Source organism: Erinaceus europaeus, chromosome 6, assembly GCF_950295315.1.
Source record: "Erinaceus europaeus chromosome 6, mEriEur2.1, whole genome shotgun sequence".
In the NCBI taxonomy this organism is placed as follows: domain Eukaryota; kingdom Metazoa; phylum Chordata; class Mammalia; order Eulipotyphla; family Erinaceidae; genus Erinaceus; species Erinaceus europaeus.
Genome location: NC_080167.1, coordinates 2,641,781 through 2,662,424, shown reverse-complemented (window position 1 = coordinate 2,662,424; position 20,644 = coordinate 2,641,781). Strand labels below are relative to the sequence as shown.

The 20,644-nt window shown below is 51.7% G+C and overlaps 1 protein-coding gene across 2 annotated transcripts in view; it reads left to right on the top strand.

Annotated features, from left to right (window-relative positions):
• KREMEN1 (kringle containing transmembrane protein 1) overlaps positions 1 to 15,472 on the top strand; it is a 67,502-nt gene extending 52,030 nt beyond the window's left edge. Inside the window, exons 9-11 of one of the 2 annotated variants that reach the window (XM_060192911.1) lie at positions 1,426 to 1,582; positions 12,144 to 12,260; positions 15,324 to 15,472. In XM_060192911.1, the coding sequence (XP_060048894.1) occupies positions 1,426 to 1,582; positions 12,144 to 12,260; positions 15,324 to 15,347 (298 nt within the window). In that variant the 3' untranslated portion in view covers positions 15,348 to 15,472. Of the gene's footprint in view, positions 1 to 1,425; positions 5,309 to 12,143; positions 12,261 to 15,323 lie in introns of those variants that run through there. The other variant, XM_060192912.1, reaches the window with a different exon arrangement.
• Positions 15,473 to 20,644: the final 5,172 nt, after the last annotated feature.

The following is a 20,644-nucleotide window of genomic DNA, read 5'->3' as shown; positions in this document are numbered from 1 at the left end:
TATATTAAATATATATATTTAGCTCACTAATGCCATACACACACCCCTTTTTAATTTTTTAAAAATATTTATTTATTTTCCCTTTTGTTGCCCTTGTTTTTTGTTGTTGTAGTTTTTTTTTGTTGTTATTGATGTTGTCGCTGTTAGATAAGACAGAGAGAAATGGAGAAGGGGGGGAAGACAGAGAGGGGGAGAGAAAGACAGACACCTGCAGACCTGCTTCACCGCCTGGGAAGCGACTCCCCTGCAGGTGGGGAGCCGGGGGCTCGAACCGGGATCCTTATGCCGGCCCTTGCGCTTTGTGCCACGTGTGCTTAACCTGTCGCACTACCGCCCAACTCCTGTCATACACACCTTTTTGAAGTTGTAATTCCCATGTTCTGAGGAAGCCCCGCAGACTTAGGCCTATCCACTGTCCCCTACAGCAGCAGGAGAGCAGACTTTCTGTAGGGCGTGCCCCTCACAGCACACAGAGGCCCCATCTGACATGGGAGCTTCTCTGCCATTTCCTGCCCAGGTACTGACAGACAGGGACAGGGGCAGGCGTGGATAGCAAGGAAGGACAAACTTCTAGCAGAATGGTTTTGCTTTTATCCTGCTTCAGCTAGATGGGCTTCTTGCTTTAAGTTAAAGAAAGAGGTTTTTTGTTTTTTTTTTAATTAAAAATAAAAGAATTCCTTGTGGTCTAGGAGGTGGTGATGCTGTGGGTAAAAGTGTTGGTCCTAAGTTTGATTCCTGGAAGCAAATGTACCAGAGTGATGTCTGGTTCTTTCTCTCTCTCTCTCCTCCTTTCTCATTAATAAATAAATAAACTATTTAAAATATATAAATATATATTAAAATAAATAAAAAATAAAAGAATTCCAAAATTTATAATCTCTCAAACCAAGACTGCAGATTTGAATGTTTAGCCAGTTCTTTGTCGGGAGTTGGGCGGTGGTGCAGCGGGTTAAGCGCACGTGGCGTTAAGCGCAAAGACCGGTGTAAGGATCCCGGTTCGAGCCCCCGGCTCCCCACCTGCAGGGGGGTCGCTTCACAGGCGGTGAAGCAGGTCTGCAGGTGTCTGTCTTTCTCTCCCCCTCTCTGTCTTCCCCTCCTCTCTCCATTTCTCTCTGTCCTATCCAACAACGACGACATCAATGACAACAGCAATAATAACTACAACAATAAAAACAACAAGGGCAACAAAAGGGAATAAATAAATAAATGAGAAAGTTCTTTGTCATGCTGAGCTAGAATCTTCTCCCGCACAACCCTGTCCTTGTCCACATAGTCGGCCTTCAGATCTCTGAAATGAGCTCTTCCGTCTTCCCCAAGGCATTCCCTCAGTGGGAGCCCCATTTCATAGGCACTGGTATCTCACAGATGCTGCTCTTTTTGGATACTGTTCTACTCCACTTGAAAATATGTATATATTTTTTGCAGGTCTCACCGTGTTCCTGCTTCAGGGAACTTTAGGGATTGTCACCAGTCAGGGGCGTCTGGGGAAATCTGGAGCATTTTCTATGAGCCTTCTACTTCCATTTCCATCTTTAAGAAGAAGTTCAAGGGTCAGAGCCAACAAGATGACAGAAATCCTCTTGTGAGTGACTAAAAGCCCCTCCAACCCCACGCCCAGGATGCAAGGTCCCTGCGAGCTCCAGGCTGCTGGGGGCTGCCCCTTCCAGCTGACTCTCCCCTGGCTCCCGCAGCCTCTGCAGAGACGCCCCCCCTGCAGACGGGGCAGGAGTCACAGGGACTGGTCGTGCTCGGTCAGCTGCACTTAGGAAAGAGGCTCCAGGCCTCAAGTCGTCCCCATCTCTGTCTCTGTCTGTCTCTGTCTCTCACTGTGGAACCGGGTGTATCAGGACAGTGGGGCCGAGCTGGCTGTGCATAAGGCTGGTCTCCATCCTGTCCGTGGTAGACGGCGGTCAGGTGGTGGGTAGGTGTAGTGTGCGTTGTACCTCACTTTTCTTCTCTCTGTTGCCTGAGGGCCAGAGGAGAAGGCTGAGTTGTGCTTCTTGGCTTGGTTTTGGTTTTTTTGAGGGCTGAGGTGCTATACTCTTGGACATTAGCTCCACAAAGCCCACAAGGCGGCTCCCACTGAGTGCTGACTCTGGGACTTGGCGCTCCGGACCCAGATGGCCTTCTCCAGCTGGGAAGGGCTGATGGATCAGGGCCGGGTCCAGAGCTCCTCATTCTCGTTAAGCTGACACCTTGCACGCACAGGCTTCCTCTCTAACACTCATGCACTTGTTCACTTACGCAGCACTCTTCACGGGACGCTCTCAGAGGCACTCAGTGACTCCATGTTGGATCGGGTGTGTCTGGCCTCGACCCCAAGCGGCCAGGGTCCCATGGGGCCAGACCAGTCCCTGTCTCTACATCATTCCCGAAGTCGACTCTCAGTTCAGAACAGGGAGTATAAACGTTGTGCTTCAGCACTCGAGCGGCCTTATGAGACACAGCCAGCAGTGCCTCCACTAGGAAGCCCTCATTTTAAGGGAAAATTAGAAGAAAAAAAAAACCCTAAACCATTATTCTGTAGCCCTCTCTACCCCCTTTTATGGGGCCAACCGGGGTCACTCACAAGTGTGAAAAGAAAAGACTCTTATCTCTGGTCCCAGACCGCCCTCTCCTCAGCAGGGGAAATGAGATTAGTGTGAGGAGTAAGGAGGAGGACTTGGGAACTGGAGACCCTCAGAGGATAAGCGTCCTAAGATTGAGAGCTGCAGCTGCGGGGGCCGCTGTGGTGAGAGCCGGTGCCATCCCTCATTTTTAGAAGTCCCTGCCACGGGCAGCAGGCTGCAACAGCTGGGGAGAGTGGTCTGGGCCTTTGTCAGAGCGAGAGTCCCTAGAGCACTTGGCCTTGGGCTTGTGGTGCCTCACAGGCTCTGTCTTTGGGCCGCTCTGCCTACCTCCTTCAAGTCCCCAAGCCACAGCTGGTTGTGTCCCTCCCTGCCCAGGATTTTGCCACAGTGACTCCTGCTGTACCCGGCCTCTCCCGTTACGATGGAGGCTGCATGAGACCAGGTGTCTGTGGAGAAAAGCGGTTCCTGGAACACTAGGAGAGATACTAGGGGCAGGCAGGCAGAGGGAGAGGGGCCAGTGTGTCCATGGGAGGGGCCTGCCGCAGGCTGGAGCAGCTTGGTGTGGTCGTCACGCTCTGACCCGGAGAGCGTGAGGCCCCGGAACAGCTGTCTGCAGGCCCCGCATCCGGAGACAGAGACATGTGCGAGCCAGGGACCGCTGGGAATGCGCCCCCACGCGCAGCCTCCCCCAAGCTCCTCCTGGCTCCCGTGGAATCTCCTCTCCAGCACTAGCGGCAGGTGTGCGCTGTCACAAAGGGGCCCCCTCACAACACCAGGGGCATGGGGAATCTGGCCCCGGGCAGGGTTTGCCCTGCTGAGGGATAGTTGGTCAGCTGCCTAGGGCTTACACTGATTGCTGGCCTTTGGAGGCTCCCAAGGGACCACCCACCCTCCTACCCACCTCATACTTCAGGTCAGAGACCCGGCCCCAAGCCTGGGTGTTACCTGACCTGCAGCCAGGAAAGCCCTTTCTCAGAGATCACAGATGCCCTGGCAGTGCCCTTCTCCCACTTGCCTGGCACAGGCCAGTACTACCAGGACCACCTAACTGCCCAAATGGACGACTGTGAGAAACCCACACCAGCCTCAGGACGGTGTGGTGCAAGAGGGCTGTGAATCACCGAGGGCTGGCTCTCCGTAAATGCCATGACTGGGGCTGGCAGCCAACAGTAGCACCCCACAGAAGGTCCCCTGCAGCCGAGCAGACACCTGAGAAAGAAATTGACCCACAAGAGATAAGACACGCTGTCAGGAACTCCGAGGGAGGAAGCATTTTTAAGAAATGACTTTAGAAGAAACAGAGCAGGGTGGGTGGTAATTAGAAAGAATGAGATTATTACAGGTCACAGCGCAGAGGATTATGAAAGAGGGAAGGGGGGTTTTGAGGACCACCAGGCTGTCCAAATCCTCTGTCCCCTGCCCCAAGCTGGCATAGAGTGGAGGAGGCCTGTCCACCTTTCAGCCCTCACTGCTGGGGCCCAGGCCCGCCTCCTCAGTGTGGGATCCAGCGTCGTAAAGGAAGGCCTGTCTCTAGTCTGTGTGTCTCAGTGTCCTGGGTCTTTCTAGAAGGCTGGCAGGACTGCATGTGGCCCAGTCATTTTGCAGACCAGAGAAGGACCAGAAATGAACCCTTGGCGCCGTCCCCACTGTCAGAACAGGGCTGTGGCCTCCTGGGTGTGAGCAAGGTAACCCAATTGCTGTAATTTCTCAAGTTGTGGGCTCTGGCTCAAGATTCCTATCGGCCAGAAACTCCCAAAGATCAAAGCGCCAGCAAGCACAGTTGTCCTGACCTGCAGGCCAAACCCATGGGGCGTGTCTGGGCAAGGCACTCCGCCCCCCCACCCACTCACACCCCATGGTTACCCGGAGGCAGGAGTTGGCCTCACCTGCTTCAGGAGCAGGCCAGGCCATCACCAAGCCACAGTGCATTTTGGGCACTTCACCATCACAGTCTCTTACCAGTGGAAGCCCTGTCTCCTTGTCTGATGAAACCAGCCAGGTCTCTGACAAAGCCAGGCCGACCCCCTCACTCCACAGCCCAGTCAACTGGTGCCTTCTTGGATTTCAGATCTCCAGTTTGGTGTTTGATGTCTGCTTTGATTTACTGCCTTGGGAATGTACTCAACCTCTGGTTTTTCCTCTGGTGCCTCGTTTACCTTCCTCACCGCTCTACCTCCTGGCCCGGCTTTCAGCTCAGCGGCCCTGGCGTGGAGTGTTTTTCAGACCTTCCAGCCACAGCTGCCTCCCCTTCAGGCCGGATGGCTCCGGGGTGACGGGACCCCACTCTCTGCCTGCAGACCCCAGACAGGTGGTCCCTCTCTCACCAGGCTGAGCGTACTCATGAGGCAGAAGCAGGGCGTGGAGGTAAATCTACGTTCCAGAAAGACCTTGTCTTTGGGAACACATAGTGGGGTTAATTCTTGCCCTGCCTTCACAGGGCGTCAGCTTCAAGACCTACCCACATCCAGGTTCACCCTCCTGTGAGGATCTTGACTTTGAATAACAAGGCTTTACTTGTACATAAGCTCTTAATATGCGACTTTGAGGATAAAATAGAGACATCACGTATTTTAAAATATGAAATGAAGTTTGACGCACTGTGTACAATTTAATATATATTTTTAGGATTTTGTTATTTAAGGAAATGGAATGTAATGGTACTTAACTTTTACAAAAGAAAGAAAAAGTTATTTTTACTGTCTGGAGAAAATAAATATTCTCACTGTGGTAGAAATGTGGTGGGTGCTTGCTTGTCATTCTTTGCGGGTACATTTACAAGGAACATGTCTGCGCCGGAGACGGTGTGTCCTTCTTAACTATGCAAACACCAGGCTCGGCATTTGCTTTGCTTTTCCTGTTCATGTGTCCAGATTTCTGTAGGCTCATCAAAGCTATGACCCGCAAGTGATCTTTGCCAGTAAGATTTGAGACAGCTGGGATTCAAATCACCACGCCACACAAGGGGGGCAAGTCCAGGGCTTTGCACTCAGAAAGGCCTCCCTTTGAACCAGTCCGTGTCTCAGCCTTTACTTCCCTACCTGGAAAAAAAAAAAAACTTCACAGTGTCTAGAACTCCGAGGGTTCGGAAGAGCTCGTGAGAAGATATATCTTAAGTGTCAGTGTCAGGCTGGCGGGAGAGCCTTCTTCGCCATGCGCAAGACCCAGATTCCGTCCTGGCCCCACAGTCTCTCCTTTTCTCCATGTCTCTCTGTCTCAGTCTGATTTTTTTTTAAATATTTATTTATTTATTTCCTTTTTTTGTCGCCCTTGTTGTTTCCATTGTTGTTGTAGCTATTATTGCTGTTGATGTCGTCGTTGTTGGATAGGACAGAGAGACATGGAGAGAGGAGGGGAAGACAGAGGGGGAGAGAAAGACAGACACCTGCAGACCTGCTTCACCACTTGTGAAGCGACTCCCCTGCAGGTGGGGAGCCGGGGGCTCGAACTGGGATCCTTGAGCCGGTCCCTGTGCTTTGCGCCACGTGCCTCAGTCTGATTTTTTTCTGTCTGAAAAAAATCAGCCTGGAGCAATGAATCCCTACAACGAAAATAATAACAAGATGCTAACGTCATGGTTATCACGTGTGAATTCAGCACAGCCAGGTCTCCCTGTCACCCCGACCGTCTCCCGGTGCCCGTCTGAATAGTACGGAAGCCCTGGGCATGTGGCACCCATCCTGTCCCCAGCAGCTTCCCTCTCTCAGGGCCATGCACACCCTCACCACATTTTCAGGGCTCTAGCCTCCCTGTTTTCCCACCTACAAAACCGAGGCTCAGAGAGGGATGTGGGAGAGTAGTTGAGAACCCAAGCCTGGGTTCAGCTCCCACCTTTCATTCCCAGAGACCAGGGAGGGTAAAACAGGGAGCCTTTGAAAGATTTTTGTGGAGGAGTGACATCACATTCCCAGTTTAGAACCACTTCCTCCTACTTGCCTGGGAAAAAAGGACTGAAGGGGGTCGGGGAGGCAGATCAGAAGTTTGTAGAGATAAAGGTCCAGATGAAAGATATGGGGGGAAGAGCTGTAGACCCCCCCAAACTAGCATGGAGGGAGGGGGCCCTGGCCGAGGAAGCGGGCCATGCTCATAGCCACGGCACTTGCTGGGGAACTGACTTGTAGGCCCACAGCCCAAGCCCAGTATTTGCCAGTGACCCAGCTGTGCGCCTGTGCCTGTCTCCGGTTTGATTGATGGGGGCAGTTACAGTGCCTGCCTCATAGAACTGCGATGAGTTATCCCCCATTGCAATTAGATAGTTCCTGTCCCTTGGTACTCTACAAGGGGGGGGGCTGGAGAGGGCAGTCTGGGAACCAAGAGGCATCCGAGTGTCCATGCTGATGCCCGCGTACTCTAATTTTCCAGGGAGGGTCCTCAGAGATAAGGAATGTAAAGGATGCCGCGTGTGAGAGAGCGTGTGGCTGGGTTCCATTCGGGCTAAGAGAGGTCACCGTGAGACACCGAGGCCGCAGAGAGCAGCTTAGTAGGTAGGCACTGGGCAGGTCCGTGGAGGCCAGGCCTGGGGGCAGAGTCCATGGCATCAGTGACATCTGGCTCCAGTGACATCTGGTGTGTGTCTGGGGCCATCCCAGGAGGCTGCTTGAGGACAGTACCTCAGGACCGTGGAGGGAGCCAGGGAGATATGCAGTGGTAGCACACAGCACTTGCTTGCAAGAGGCCCCAAGTTCAATCCTTGACACCACCAGTAGCCAGAACTGAGCAGTGCTCTAGTGGGGGGGGGGGGTAGGATGAAGAGAAGTCAAAGTAGGACTAGAACTGGCGCTGGGGTGGGAGGCAGGAGGGGGAGCTGCCCTAGGATGTAACCTGACTGGGTGAGGCCCACACTCTGCAGGCTCTGTAGGCCACGTTCTCGGGAGGTGGTGTGTTGGGCGAGATCTCCCACTCTAGCCAGACCTGGCTGGAAGTAAAGGCAGATTTCTCCAGGAGAAGCACTACTGGGCCAGAACGGCTCACTTGGGTGCCGAGCCGCTTTGCCATGTGTGTGACCCAGGTTCAAGCCTGGCCACCGCTGCATTGAAGGAAGCTTTGGTACTGTGCATTCTCTCTCTCTCTCTCTCTCTCTCTCTCTCTCCTCTATTTCTGTTTCTGTAAGAAAAGAAAAGAAAACTAAGACAGAAAGAGCATCCCCCTGACATGGTGCTTGTACCTGTTTGGCACTGTCCTCCGGGGCACTCAGCCTAACGCTGCTGTGACTGGTGAATGTTGCAACATGCCAGCTGGAACCTGGCAGGCCAGCCTCACTTGGCTTTTTATTTTATTTTATCTGTTATTTTGTCTATCTATTTATTTATTTCGAACATTCCTTCTCTCTTCTCCAAAGGTTCTTTCCTTCCATGATGGAAAATGTTTTGTTTTGTTTTGTTTTTCCGCCCCCCAGAATTATCACTGGGGCTCAGTGCCTGCACTATGAATTCACTGCTCCTGGAGGCCATTTCCCGCCCCCCTTTTTTGTTGCCCTTGCTGTTGCCATTATCATTATTGTCGTTGTTGGATAGTACAGAGAGAAATGGAGAGAGGAGGGGAAGACAGAGAGGGGGAGAGAAAGACAGACACCTGCAGACCTGCTTCACCACCTGTGAAGCGACTCCCCTGCAGGTGGGGAGCCGGGGGCTCGAACCGGGATCCTTACTCCGGTCCGTGCACTTCATGCCATGTGCGCTTAACTCGCTGCGCTACCACCTGGCCCCCGGAAAATGTTTTTAATGATTGGTGGAAAACGAATGTGGCAGCCTTGCCGGCGAATTTCTTAGAAACAGACAAGAAGTTATATTCCGAAAGCTAGATAAATGCAGGCAGAGTGGGCCGTCACCCTGCCTTGCTGTGTGGACTTGGAGCGCCACTAACCTTGCCCGCATCTCCTTGTTCTGAATCTGAGTGACGTGGACTTTGTAAACTTCCCTAGACCTGGGGCAGCCTTGGTCTCATTCTTTGTCAGACAATCAAAGGCCCTTCATCCGGAGGAGATGAGAAGGGCCGGACAAAGGTGACCTTGTCTCCAAGCTTGGAAGTCACATGACCACCTCCTCTCCCCCACTGGGCTGTGCGAGCCTGAAACTGCAGACAGTGTCTGGAACTCAGAGAACTGGAGAGCTTTTGTTTCCCTCTGGTGGGGTCGGGTCCCTATGGGGGATTGTTTTTGCTTGGCTGAAAGGACACTCTGGGGATTGAACATTTCGACCTCAAGAAGCAGCAACATTTGCTTGTAGCTGGAAGTCTTCATTTCTGGTCACCAGCTGTTGTCTGGAGCTGCCAGGCCCCCACTGAATAGAGCTACACCCAGCAGCACGGATCTGGGCTGAACAGGGACCAGCCTGTGTCCAGGGGGCCCATCTCCAGGACAGATTGGCAGTGGGGACACCCTCGGCCCCCAGTGGTGGTCCCTGGGATCCGAGATGAGCCTGCCAGCAGTAGACAACTGGGCTGGGGGCCCCAGCTCCACAGAAAAAGCATTTTCAAGGGGAAGCAGGATCAAGCTTGTCATCTAGAACTAACTCCTCAGGAGACACAGAGTGAGGCTGAGACAGCCACAGCTTTCACAACCTGGGAGCGGCAAGTTCCACCAGCTCCCCTCTTAGGAGTCCTTCCCATTGTCTCTGTTCAGATGAAACCTCTGAACTCTCAGAACTTGCTGGGGGGGATTGCTGTTTTGCACAGGGATCCAGTGAACATGTTGCTTGAACTTGCCTGAGTTGCTAGAACCAACAGCAGCACCCGGTCAAGCTTGCATACACTCTGGGGAGTTATTGACATGGAGCAGCTTTTGATGGGGCTGGGGTGAGCCGAGGACTGTGCCACTGAACGTGGACTAGTGGCAACAGTGACTTCTGCGGGGTCTACGTGGGTTGTGCCAGACCCTGAGCGCCGTGCTGAAGTCATCCTGCAGACTGGCCTGCCTGGCAAGCAAGGCCCAGAGAAGGGGCCCAGCCAGATATGGGCAGGGCCAGGAACCAGCAGCCTTTGTGGACTGCAAAGCTCGGGCTGCTTTCCACAGGTGATTAATACCAGCACTCTCCCTCCAAGCAGGGGGTGGGCTCTGAGGGAGGCCTGGGAGTCCCCAAGACCAACCATCCCACAGCGGGAGAATACACAGGGGAAGGCACCAAACCTAGAATTCTCTACTATAAGAAAACACAGGAGTCGGGCGGCAGCGCAGAGGGTTAAGTACATGTGGCGCAAAGCACAAGGACCGGCGTGAGGATCCCGGTTCGACCCCCCGGCTCCCCACCTGCAGGGGAGTCACTTCACAGGCGGTGAAGCAGGTCTGCAGGTGTCTGTCTTTCTCTCCCTCTCTCTGTCTGCCCTTCCTCTCTCCATTTCTCTCTGTCCTATCCAATGACGACATTAATAACAACTACAACAATAATGAAAAACAAGGGCAACAAAAAAGGAAAATAAATAAATATAAAAAATTTAAAAAAAAAACAAGAAAACAAAGACCCCCCACCCCGAGAATCAAGTGAATGTTATCAAGCCTCTCCCTCTGAGCAACCAACCTGCCAAAGTCTGCTGACATTTTAGAGAATCAAAGACCAATTGAGACTTCTCCGTGGACTATGAGCTTAGAGTGTCTCCATTAAAACACTGGCAGCTTTACCTGAAAGGCAGAACTAGGCCATGAGGACACAGAGAAGAATGTTAACAATAGTGGGGCCAGGCAGTAATGCACCTGGTTAAGCGCATACATTGCAGTGCGCAAAGACCTGGGTTCAAGTCCCAGGTTCCCCACCTGCAGGGAGAAAGCTGCAGGAGTGGTAAAGCAGAGCTACAGGTGTCTCTCTGTCTCTCCCTCTTTACCTTCCCTGGCCCCCTCTCAATTTCTCTGTCTCTATTCTACATAAATGAGATTTTGAAAAGAAATTAATAGTCTTTTTTTTTTTTTGCCTCCAGGGTTTTTGCTGGGGCTCGGTGCCTGCACTACAAATCCACTGCTCCTGGAGGCTATTTTTTTCCCTTTTGTTGCCCTTGTTGTTTATCCTTGTTGTTGTTACTATTGTTGTTGTTATTGCTGTTGTCATTGTTGGATAGGACAGAGAGAAATGGAGAGAGGAGGGGAAGACAGAGAGGGGGAGAGAAAGACAGACACCTGCACACCTGCTTCACCGCCTGTGAAGCGACTCCCCTGCAGGTGGGAAGTTGGGGCTCAAACCGGGATCCTTCTGCCAGTCCTCATGCTTTGCGCCACGGGCACTTAACCCGCTGTGCTACCGCCCGGCTCCCAATAGAGTCTTTTTTTAAGATGGTAACATAGCAACCATGGGTGAGTACATATCATCATGTGTTAAGTGTCAGGCATTTCTGCGGGGGTCAGCAGAGCTCTGTACAGGGCTGCAGAGTGGCTGTTGTAAGCTTCATGGGCCATTCCATCTCTGGTCTGCTCTAACTCTGAACTTGACTCTGCCCTCACTGGGCAGGGCAGCTTTGTTGTTGTTGTTGTAGTTACTGTTGTTGATGCTGTCGTTGTTGTTGGATAGGACAGAGAGAAATGGAAACAGGAGAGGAAGACAGAGGGGAAAGACAGACACCTGTAGACCTGCTTTACCTCTTGTGAAGCGACTCCCCTGCAGGTGGGGAGCCTGGGGCTCGAACTGGGATCCTTATACTGGTCCTTGTGCTTTGCGCCACTTGCACTTAACCTGCTGCGCTACCACCCGACTCCAAGTGTGGCTTTTAAAACCATGGCTCATCCTCTGGGGTCCTCACGGGCCTCACTTAGGGCTCCCCTAAGTCCTGGAGTCATTGGGTGACTGGGGGTGGGTCCGCGAGGGGCACCCAGGCCCCCACATAAGCAGCCACAAAGTGTAAACAGTGGCAGTGTGTCCCCATCACACATGCCTCATGAGTTCTCATACTTGGATTATCGTTGGTGGCTACGTGCCATCAAATGTTGTTCTTCTGACTTGTTAAAAAATGTGGAGGGTCCGGGCCGTGGCGCACCTGGTTGAGCACACATGTTACAATGCTCAAGGATCCAAGTTCAAGCCCCCCATCCCCACCTGCAGAGGGAAAGTTTCTTAAGTGGTGAAGCAGGGCCGCAGGTGTCTCTCTCCTTCTCTCTCCCCCCCTTCCTCTCAATTTCTCTCTATCTCTATCCAATAAATAAAATACTTTTAAAGTGAATAAAAGCCAGTTAAAAATGTAAAAAATAGGGGGTTGGGCGGTAGCACAGCAGGTTAAGCGCACGTGGCGCCAAGAGCAAGGACCGGCGTAAGGATCCCGGTTCGAGCCCCCGGCTCCCCACCTGCAGGGGAGTCGCTTCCCAGGCGGTGAAGCAGGTCTGCAGGTGTCTGTCTTTCTCTCCCCCTCTCTGTCTTCCCCTCCTCTCTCCATTTCTCTCTGTCCTATCCAACAACGACTATGATAAAACAACAAGGGCAACAAGGTGAAAGGAGTGGCCTCCAGGAGCGGTGGATTCGTGGTGCAGGCACCAAGCCCCAGCAATAACCCTGGAGGCAAAAAAAAAAAAAGTGAAGACTAAGCTCAGTTTACTGCCGGCCACGCTGCGCCACCCCCTGAACCGCCCCCTGAACCGCTGCTCAAGCTCCCATTCTTCACTCACAGCTGCTGCATGTACTAGGCGTTGTTCTCACTGTCCATCTGTCAGACGAAGACACGGAGGCTCAGAGAGCTCCAATGACTCACGGGAGCCTGTTTGCTCTCCTGAGAGAGGAGGCACCGGTGAGCTGACCCTGCGGAGGAAAGGAAGGGACCCAGAGAGCAGGCAGGGGCCCTAACTGCATGGTAGCACTGTGGGCCCTGGGAGTGTGTATGTGGGGGGTAGCACAGGCTGCTGCTTCCCCCACCCTCAGGGAGGGGAGGGGAGGGGAGGGGAGGGGAGGGGAGGGGAGGCCGGCTGGTTCCCTGAGCCTTCCCTCCAGGGCAGGGAAACAGGCCCCAGCTCCAGGACAGCTGGTGGCCCTGACATTGTTGTGTGCCTCCCAGGTTCTCTTAATTATAACCAGTTTGCCGCCCTCAGCAATTCCTTGTCCTTTGCTACAGCCCATGAGTTGGAACTGCCAGAGATCCAGCCAAGCTCACTTCCCTTCCCCATGCAGGGAGCCCTGGTCTCTTAGAAACTCTTTTCTTCTCAGTCTTGTGAGGCAGGCTTGCCGGTCCTTTTGCATAAGACCTCCCTTGGCTGAGAATAGCCACCCTAATCTCCTAGTCAGAGGGGAGACAGACCCCCTACCTTCCTGGCGAGACTTCCTCTCCATGCTCTGCAGCACTGCTCCATTCCCACCTCTCTCTCCCCAAAACACGTGGGTGTACGTGGGGGTCCCTTGGAGGACAGGGATGGGAGCAAGGTGCCAGCTTAGGATTTCTGGGTGGGAGAGAGGACTCACCTGGGAGCGGCCTGCTTTGCCCTGTATTTGACCTGGCCCCACAGCACTGGGGGACGTTTGGGAGCTCTGGTGTCTCTTTCTAGCTGGAAATAGATGGCCTGGAGCAGTGAAGCCCCAGCAACAACAACAAGACTGAGTTCTAGACTGCTGGGGACGTGGGGCGGGAGTGCCCCACAGGCTCAGCTCAGCTCTCACTAGTTCCCAGACCTTGTCAATTTATCTTTCTCACCTCATTTCAGTCATCCATAAAATAGCTATTATAGGGCGGGAGGTGGGGGTAGATAGCATAATGGTTAGGCAAACAGACTCTCATGCCTGAGACTCCGAAGTCCCAGCTTCAATCCCCCCACCAGCATCACCACCATAAGCCAGAGCTGAGCTCTGGTAATAGTAATAATAATAATAAATAAATAAGTAGGGATTATAATCATCCCGCGTAGAGTGGTTAGAAAAGCAAGAATAGTACCGGCCGTATGACCGGCATTCTTATGGTTTCATGATTTCTGTTTTTTTTTTTTTCCTCCTCCAGGCTTATTGCTGGGCTCGGCGCCTGCACCATGAATCCACCGCTCCTGGAGGCCATTTTTTTCCCCCTTTTGTTGCCCTTGTTGTAGCTTCGTTGTGGTTATTATTATTGCCCTTGTTGACGCAATTCGTTGTTGGATAGGACAGAGAGAAATGGAGAGAGGAGGGGAAAACAGAGAGGGGGAGAGAAAGACAGACACCTGCAGACCTGCTTCACCGCCTGTGAAGCGACTCCCCTGCAGGTGGGGAGCCGGGGGCTCGAACCGGGATCCTTACGCCGGTCCTTGTGCTTTGCGCCACATGCACTTAATCCACTGCGCCACCGCCCGCCCCCCGATTTCATGATTTCTGAACCACAAAGGTTCAAGAAAAAGTTAGCCTGTCAAGGCCCTAACCCACAGCCCACACATCACGGGGCTGATGTGAGTGAGCCGCCGCATCACATGGTTCTCAGACCAGACCATGTGGGCGTCACCGGGAGCACAGGCCTGAGTGCAGCCTGCCTGCAGGACTGAGAAGCCCATTTGTCAGCCTCCAGGCACACAATATCTACACAATTAGTCATCTCCTTAGAAAAGAGTTCCAGGGAGTCGGGCGATAGTGCAGCGGGTTAAGCACAGGTGCCACAAAGCACAAGGACTGACATGAGGATCCCGGTTCGAGCCCCCAGCTCCCCACCGGCAGGGGAGTCGCATCACAGGCGGTGAAGCAGGTCTGCAGGTGTCTGTCTTTCTCTCCCCCTCTCTGTCTTCCCCTCCTCTCTCCATTTCTCTCTGTCCTATCCAACAACGATGACATCAGTAAAAACAACAAGGACAACAAAAAGGGAATAAATAAATATTTTTAAAAATTAAATATACATATGAATGTAAGAAAAGAATTCCAGCAGCCAGGAAAAGTAGCTCAGCTGGTGATGCAGGACTGGCATCCCTGAGGCTCCTGGTTCAGACCTCTGTGCTGCAGGTACCAGAGTGGGGCTCTGACTCCCTCCCCTCTCTCTCTCTCTCAAGTATATGTTTATATATTACATGACAAATATAAAGAGAAGAATTCTGGGGACTGGATGGTGGCTCACTGCGTTAAGTCCCGTGCAAGGATCTCAGTTCGAGCCCCCAGCTCCCCACCTGCAGGGGAGTCGCCTCACAGGCGGTGAAGCAGGTCTGCAGATGTCTCTCTCTCTCTCTCTCTCTCTCTCTCTTGCCCTCTCTGCCTTCCCCTCCTCTGTCAGTTTCTCTCTGTTCTATCCAATAAAAAAGGGGGAAATGGCCACCCGGAGCAGTGGATTCATGGTGTTGGTACCAAGCCCCAGCAATAACCCTGGAGGCAGAAAGAGAAAGAGAGAGAGAAATTCCTGATTCAGTTCCTGTTGGTAGCTAATAGTTCCCCCAATACATTCAATATGTGCCCTTGCTTTTGTTTGCTTATTTTGTGTTTTATGCCTGCCAGAGCCTCTTGCCTGTGTAATTCCACTGCTTCCTGGGAGACTCCCCACCCCTTTTCTTTTTCAGTTTCAGAGAGAGAGAGAGAGAGAGAGAGAAGGAAAGATACCAGAGTGCTACCCACCCCTGCTGGAGATTCCCTGAGTGCTATTCATGGCAGCTTGATCCCATGTACCAGGGGCTGGAATCTGGGTCCTTACTCACGGCCAAGTGTGACTCTGCCAGGGGAGCTCTCTCCCTCCCACGTGGACCTATTTTTATTTATTTTTTTAATAAATATCTATTTATTTTATTTATTCCCTTCTGTTGCCCTCATGGACCCATTTTTTCTAAGCTCATCAACCCATAATGCACCCTGAGTACATGTCTAGGGTGGAAATGCTTTTCTCTGTGGGCATCCTGCCTGCCCCAGGTTCACTGATTTCTTGCTTCAGGTCAGGAGCAAATTCACAACTTGAATGTCCTCAAAGTTTGGCCCTAGGTGGGCAAAGAAGCAGGGTGAGCCCCCCGCCCCCTCCACAAGGCAGAAGCCAAGTGGCCGCGCGCCCGCCAACCTCTCCCTCCTCACAGCTCACCAGTGCCGCCCAGTGGCAAGCCCGAGAGCTGCAGAAGCAGGGAGGCTGCCTAAGACCTAACCCGGGTCAGTAAGCCACCACTTTCACTCCCGCGGAGACACCGAGAAGTCACATGGACTTGCAGACTGTCTGCCCAGCAGACAAGCCCACTAGACCCTCATCCCTACAGGACCAACAGCAGGAAGAGCTTTACTTAAAAGTATCCTCATGGGAAGTCGGGCAGTAGCACAGCGGGTTAAGTGCACGGGGTGCAAAGCACAAGGACCTGTGTAGAGATCCTGGTTTGAGCCCCCGGCTCCCCACCTGCAGGGGAGTCGCTTCAAAGGCGGTGAAGCAGGTCTGCAGGTGTCTGTCTTTCTCTCCCCCCCTCTCTGTCTTCCCCTCCTCTCTCCATTTCTCTCTGTTCTAACAATGATGACATCAATAACAACAACAATAGTAACTACAACAACAATTAAAAAAATCAAGGGCAACAAAAAGGAAAATAAATATATTAAAAAAAAATTTTTAAGTATCCTCATGGGAGTCAGGTAGTAGTGCAGCGGGTTAAGTGCACACGGCGGAAAGCACAAGGACCGGCGTAAGGATCCTGGTTCGAGCCCCCGGCTCCCCACCTGCAGGGGAGTCACTTCACAGGCGGTAAAGCAGGTCTGCAGGTGTCTTTCTCTCCCCCTCTCTGTCTTCCCCTCCTCTCTCCATTTCTCTCTGTCCTGTCCAACAATGACGACATCAATAACAACAACAGTAACTACAACAATTTAAAAAAAAAAGGGCAACAAAAGATAAAATAAACTTTAAAAATTTTTTTAAAGTCCCCTTTTTATTTCCTGCTCATACACGGAGCTCATCCACCGGCAGGGGGTGATGTGTCATCCCACTTCTACACAAAAACTGTCTCCGTTCACATCTCCACACTCCTCAACAGATCTGGTCTAAGTGAAGAAACAAGACACAGGACAAGGCACGACCCCAACCTTGCCAGACTCTGGAGGGGCATTCACACACACACACACACGCACGGGTTCTGGAAGGCTACTCTGGGGACAAAGGTGAAGGACAGGAAAGGGTGCTGCCGGTTTAGACGGGACGCTTGAGCCATGGCCCCCGCACTGGGAGCACCACGTTCCTGACTGGAAGAAGCCACCTAGGGTCTCGGGGAGGGGGGGACTGACCACCTACCTGGTGCCCCATTTCACACTCACACATCCCTAGAGACTCCTGCTAGGGCAGAGACCTTTAAAAAATTTTTTTTATTATCTTTATTTATTGGATAGAAACCGTCCGAAATCAAGAGGGTAGGGGGGAGAGAGAGAGGGAGAGAGACAGAGAGACACCTGCAGCCCTGCATAGAAACCGTCCGAAATCAAGAGGGTAGGGGGGAGAGAGAGAGGGAGAGAGACAGAGAGATACCTGCAGCCCTGCATAGAAACCATCAGAAATCAAGAGGGTAGGGGGGAGGGAGAGAGGGAGAGAGACAGAGAGACACCTGCAGCCCTGCATAGAAACCGTCCGAAATCAAGAGGGTAGGGGGGAGGGAGAGAGGGAGAGAGACAGAGAGACACCTGCAGCCCTGCTTCACCACTCATGAAGCTTTCCTCCTGCAGGTGGGGGCTGGGGGCTTGAACCTGGGGCCTTGAGCACTGTAGTGTGTGCTCAACCAGGTGTGCCACCACCTGGCCTGTAGCAGAGACCTTCCTAAAGGGTTCTCCCTGGGGCCAGCAGGACAGAGAAAGGTCACTCTCTTTGTTAACTACAAAGCAAACATCTCCAGGCCCCAGGGCCACTTGCTACACCAATGTTTATGCCTTTGGAAAGAGAAAAAAGGCTCTTGCGAGTCCTCCCTGAGCAGAGGGGCGCCAAGTCGCAATTAGCCCTCAGCAGCGGGGCGTCTGATCTCCCGCCAGTGGTTCTGCAGCAGGTTGGGGTGGGGGTGGAGGCTGGATTTTGATCTGGGGTTGTGCGATAACTTTGTGTTTGATGGGCCTTCAAGGCTTAGGGATGCTCTCCAGAAAGGATGCCTGCCAACTACATCTTTAAGATTCTGAGTCAGATGCTAGGGACCTACCTCCAGGAAGCCCCCCGTGCCCACTCGAGGGGAAGGATCGCAAGCAGCGTTTAGACCACTCTGGGCAAGAACCCTGGCGGTAGGTTGCACACAGAGCGGGAAGGGGACAGGTGTGCCACAGAGCCAACCTTTGCTGAACTGCGGGGACTTAGCCCTGTCGACGAGGTTCTTAGCGTTAAGTGCTAAGAACCCCAAGTGTGCGGTATTCCACCTGACCCTCCCAATAGCCCCCCCAGGCGGTTCTGGTGGGCTATAGTCACACTTCACAGTGTTAGACAAAACTCCTGACTGGATAGATTCTCTGCAGGTGGGAAGCGCCCTTTCCTGAGGTCTTCAAACTGTGAGCTTCAGCAAAAGCTGAGGCGAAACCTACATCTTCCAGACTTCAAAAGTCACATCCACTGTCCCCCATCAGTCTGTTTGGTGAGGACACAGCTTTGCAGTTAAGCTCTGTGTAGTTCACACACCTACATCGGGCCTGCCGTGTCAGGAGAGGAACGAGACGCTGCAGAGTACAGGGCTGCAACTGTCTGCACTCCCACCCGCCAGGCCCAGGGACACCTAATAGCACAAGCTCAGGTGTTGGTTCCTCTCAAACAAGTCTGCAGATTTAATGCAGTCCCCATCGAGGTCCACCAGGCTACCTTGTGGAGACTGACAGGCTGATTCTAAAGTGTATGTGGAGAGATGGAAGACTCAGCATAGCCAGTTCAGTACTGAGAGAAGACCAGAGCTGGGGGATCGGGGCTACCTGACGTCAAGACTTACACAGGGGGTTGGGCGGTGGCGCAGCGGGTTAAGCACACGTGGCGCAAAGCGCAGGGACCAGTGTAAGGATCCTGGTTCGAGACCCCGGCTCCCCACCTGCAGGGGAGTCGCTTCACGGCAGTGAAGCAGGTCTGCAGGTGTCTGTCTCTCTCTCCCCCTCTGTCTTCCCCTCCTCTCTCCATTTCTCTCTGTCCTATCCAACAAAAAACAACATCAACAATGGCAATAATAATGACCACAGCGAGGCTACAACAACAAAGGCAACAAAAAGGGGGGAGGGAAATGGCCTCCAGGAGCAGTGGATTCATGGTGCAGGCACCAAACCCAGCAATAACCCTGGAGGAAAAAAAAAATACTTACACAAAGTTACAGTGAATCAAGACAGGGTAGATTTGGTCAAAGAACAGACTGATCAATATTTATATTTGGTGGAGCCAAAAAAAGCGTTTGCACATGCATCCTCTCAAATTTCCAAGCCTCTCTCCTTTCTTTCAAAACAGTTATAATTATTATTATTATTTATCAGAGCACCAATCAGCTGTGGCTTATGGTGGTGTGGGGGATTGAACCAGGGACTTCCGAGCCTCAGGCATGAGAGTCTGTTTGCATAACCATTATGCTATCTACCCCCACCTTTTCTTTCTTTCTTCCTTTCTCTCTTTCTTCCTTTTTCTCTCTCTTTCTTTTTGTTCCTTTTCTTTTAATTTAATTTTATGTATGATTAACAGTAGGTTACAAGATTTACGATTACGGTGTATAATTCCACATCCACTAACAGCTCTGTGTCCCCACCCTTCACCCTCCCAAAGATAACCACCACAGTTCTTACAAGTCTTAGAAACAGTTTGCTTGCTTCTGTTTTTTTTTTTCAAATTCATGTGCTTATTTCATTAAGCATAATCACCTCCAGTTCCATCCATTTTGTCCCAAAGGATACAATATCATCTTTTTTGACTGCAGAGTAGTATTCCACATGCTATATATCTCATCACTTCTCTAGCCAGCCATCAGATAATGGCAGAGGCTGCTTCTACTCTTTGGCTGCTCTGAGTAACGTAGTATGAACACAGGGCTGCGAGTGCCCTTTTGAATCGGTGTCTGAGTGTCTTATTTGTTTAAGGACTTCTACCATCTTCCCAAGGGGTGGCAGCTGCCTGCATTCCCAGCCATAGTGGAGCAGACTCCCTTTTCCTCCACGACCTCCCCAACACCTGTCATTTCCTGATTTATTGATGTAAACCATTCCCTAAAGGCGTGAGATGATATCTCAGTATAGTTTTTTAAAATATTTATTTATTTATTTATTTATTTATTCCCTTTTGTTGCCCTTGTTGTTTTATTGTTGTAGTTATTACTGTTGCTATTGATGTCATCGATGTTGGATAGGACAGAGAGAAATGGAGAGAGGAGGGGAAGACAGAGAGGGGGAGAGAAAGACAGACACCTGCTGACCTGCTTCACCGCCTGTGAAGCGACTCCCCTGCAGGTGGGGAGCCGGGGGCTTGAACTGGGATCCTTCTGCCAGTCCTTGCGCTTTGCGCCACATGCGTCAGTATAGTTTTAATTTACATTTATTTTTTTTAATATTTTAATGTTAGAGATCAGAGTGAGACAGACAGACAGACAGATACCAGTTCAGCTCTGGCTGATGGCAGTGCTGGAGATTGAACCTGGGGATTAATGGTTTATAGTCGACTATAAAATACAGTAGTTTGTACATGTGTAACATTTCCCAGTTTTCCACATAACAATTCAACCCTCACTAGGTCCTCCTCTGCCATCCTGTTTCAGGGCCTGAGCCCTCTCCCACCCCAGTCTTTTTTTTAAAATATATTTTTTATATTTAATTATTTATTTATTTTCCTTTTTGTTGCCCTTATTGTTTTTTATTGTTGTTGTAATTGTAGTTATTGTTGTTGTTGGATAGGGCAACAAATGGAGAAATGTAGAAAGGAGGGGAAGACAGAGACGGGGAGAGAAAGACAGACACCTACAGACCTGCTTCACCGCCTGTGAAGCGACTCCCCTGCAGGTGGGGAGCCGGGGGCTCGAACCGGGATCCTTCCTCTGGTCCTTGCGCTTCTCGCCGCGTGCGCTTAACCCGCTGCGCTACCACCCGACTCCTCCCCAGAGTCTTTTACTTTGGTGCAATACACCAAAAAAAAAAAAAAAAAAAAAAAGAAAGAAAGAAAGGTTTTTTGTTGTTGTTTGGTTGGTTGTTGTTGTGTGTGTGTGTTGCCTGCCTTCTGCCAGCCATGGGACTTCCTGACTCAGGCAGCGGCCAGCGCTGGGACTTCCTTAGCTCAGGTTCTCACAACTGGCGCAATGTCAAAGGCTCCTCAAGCAG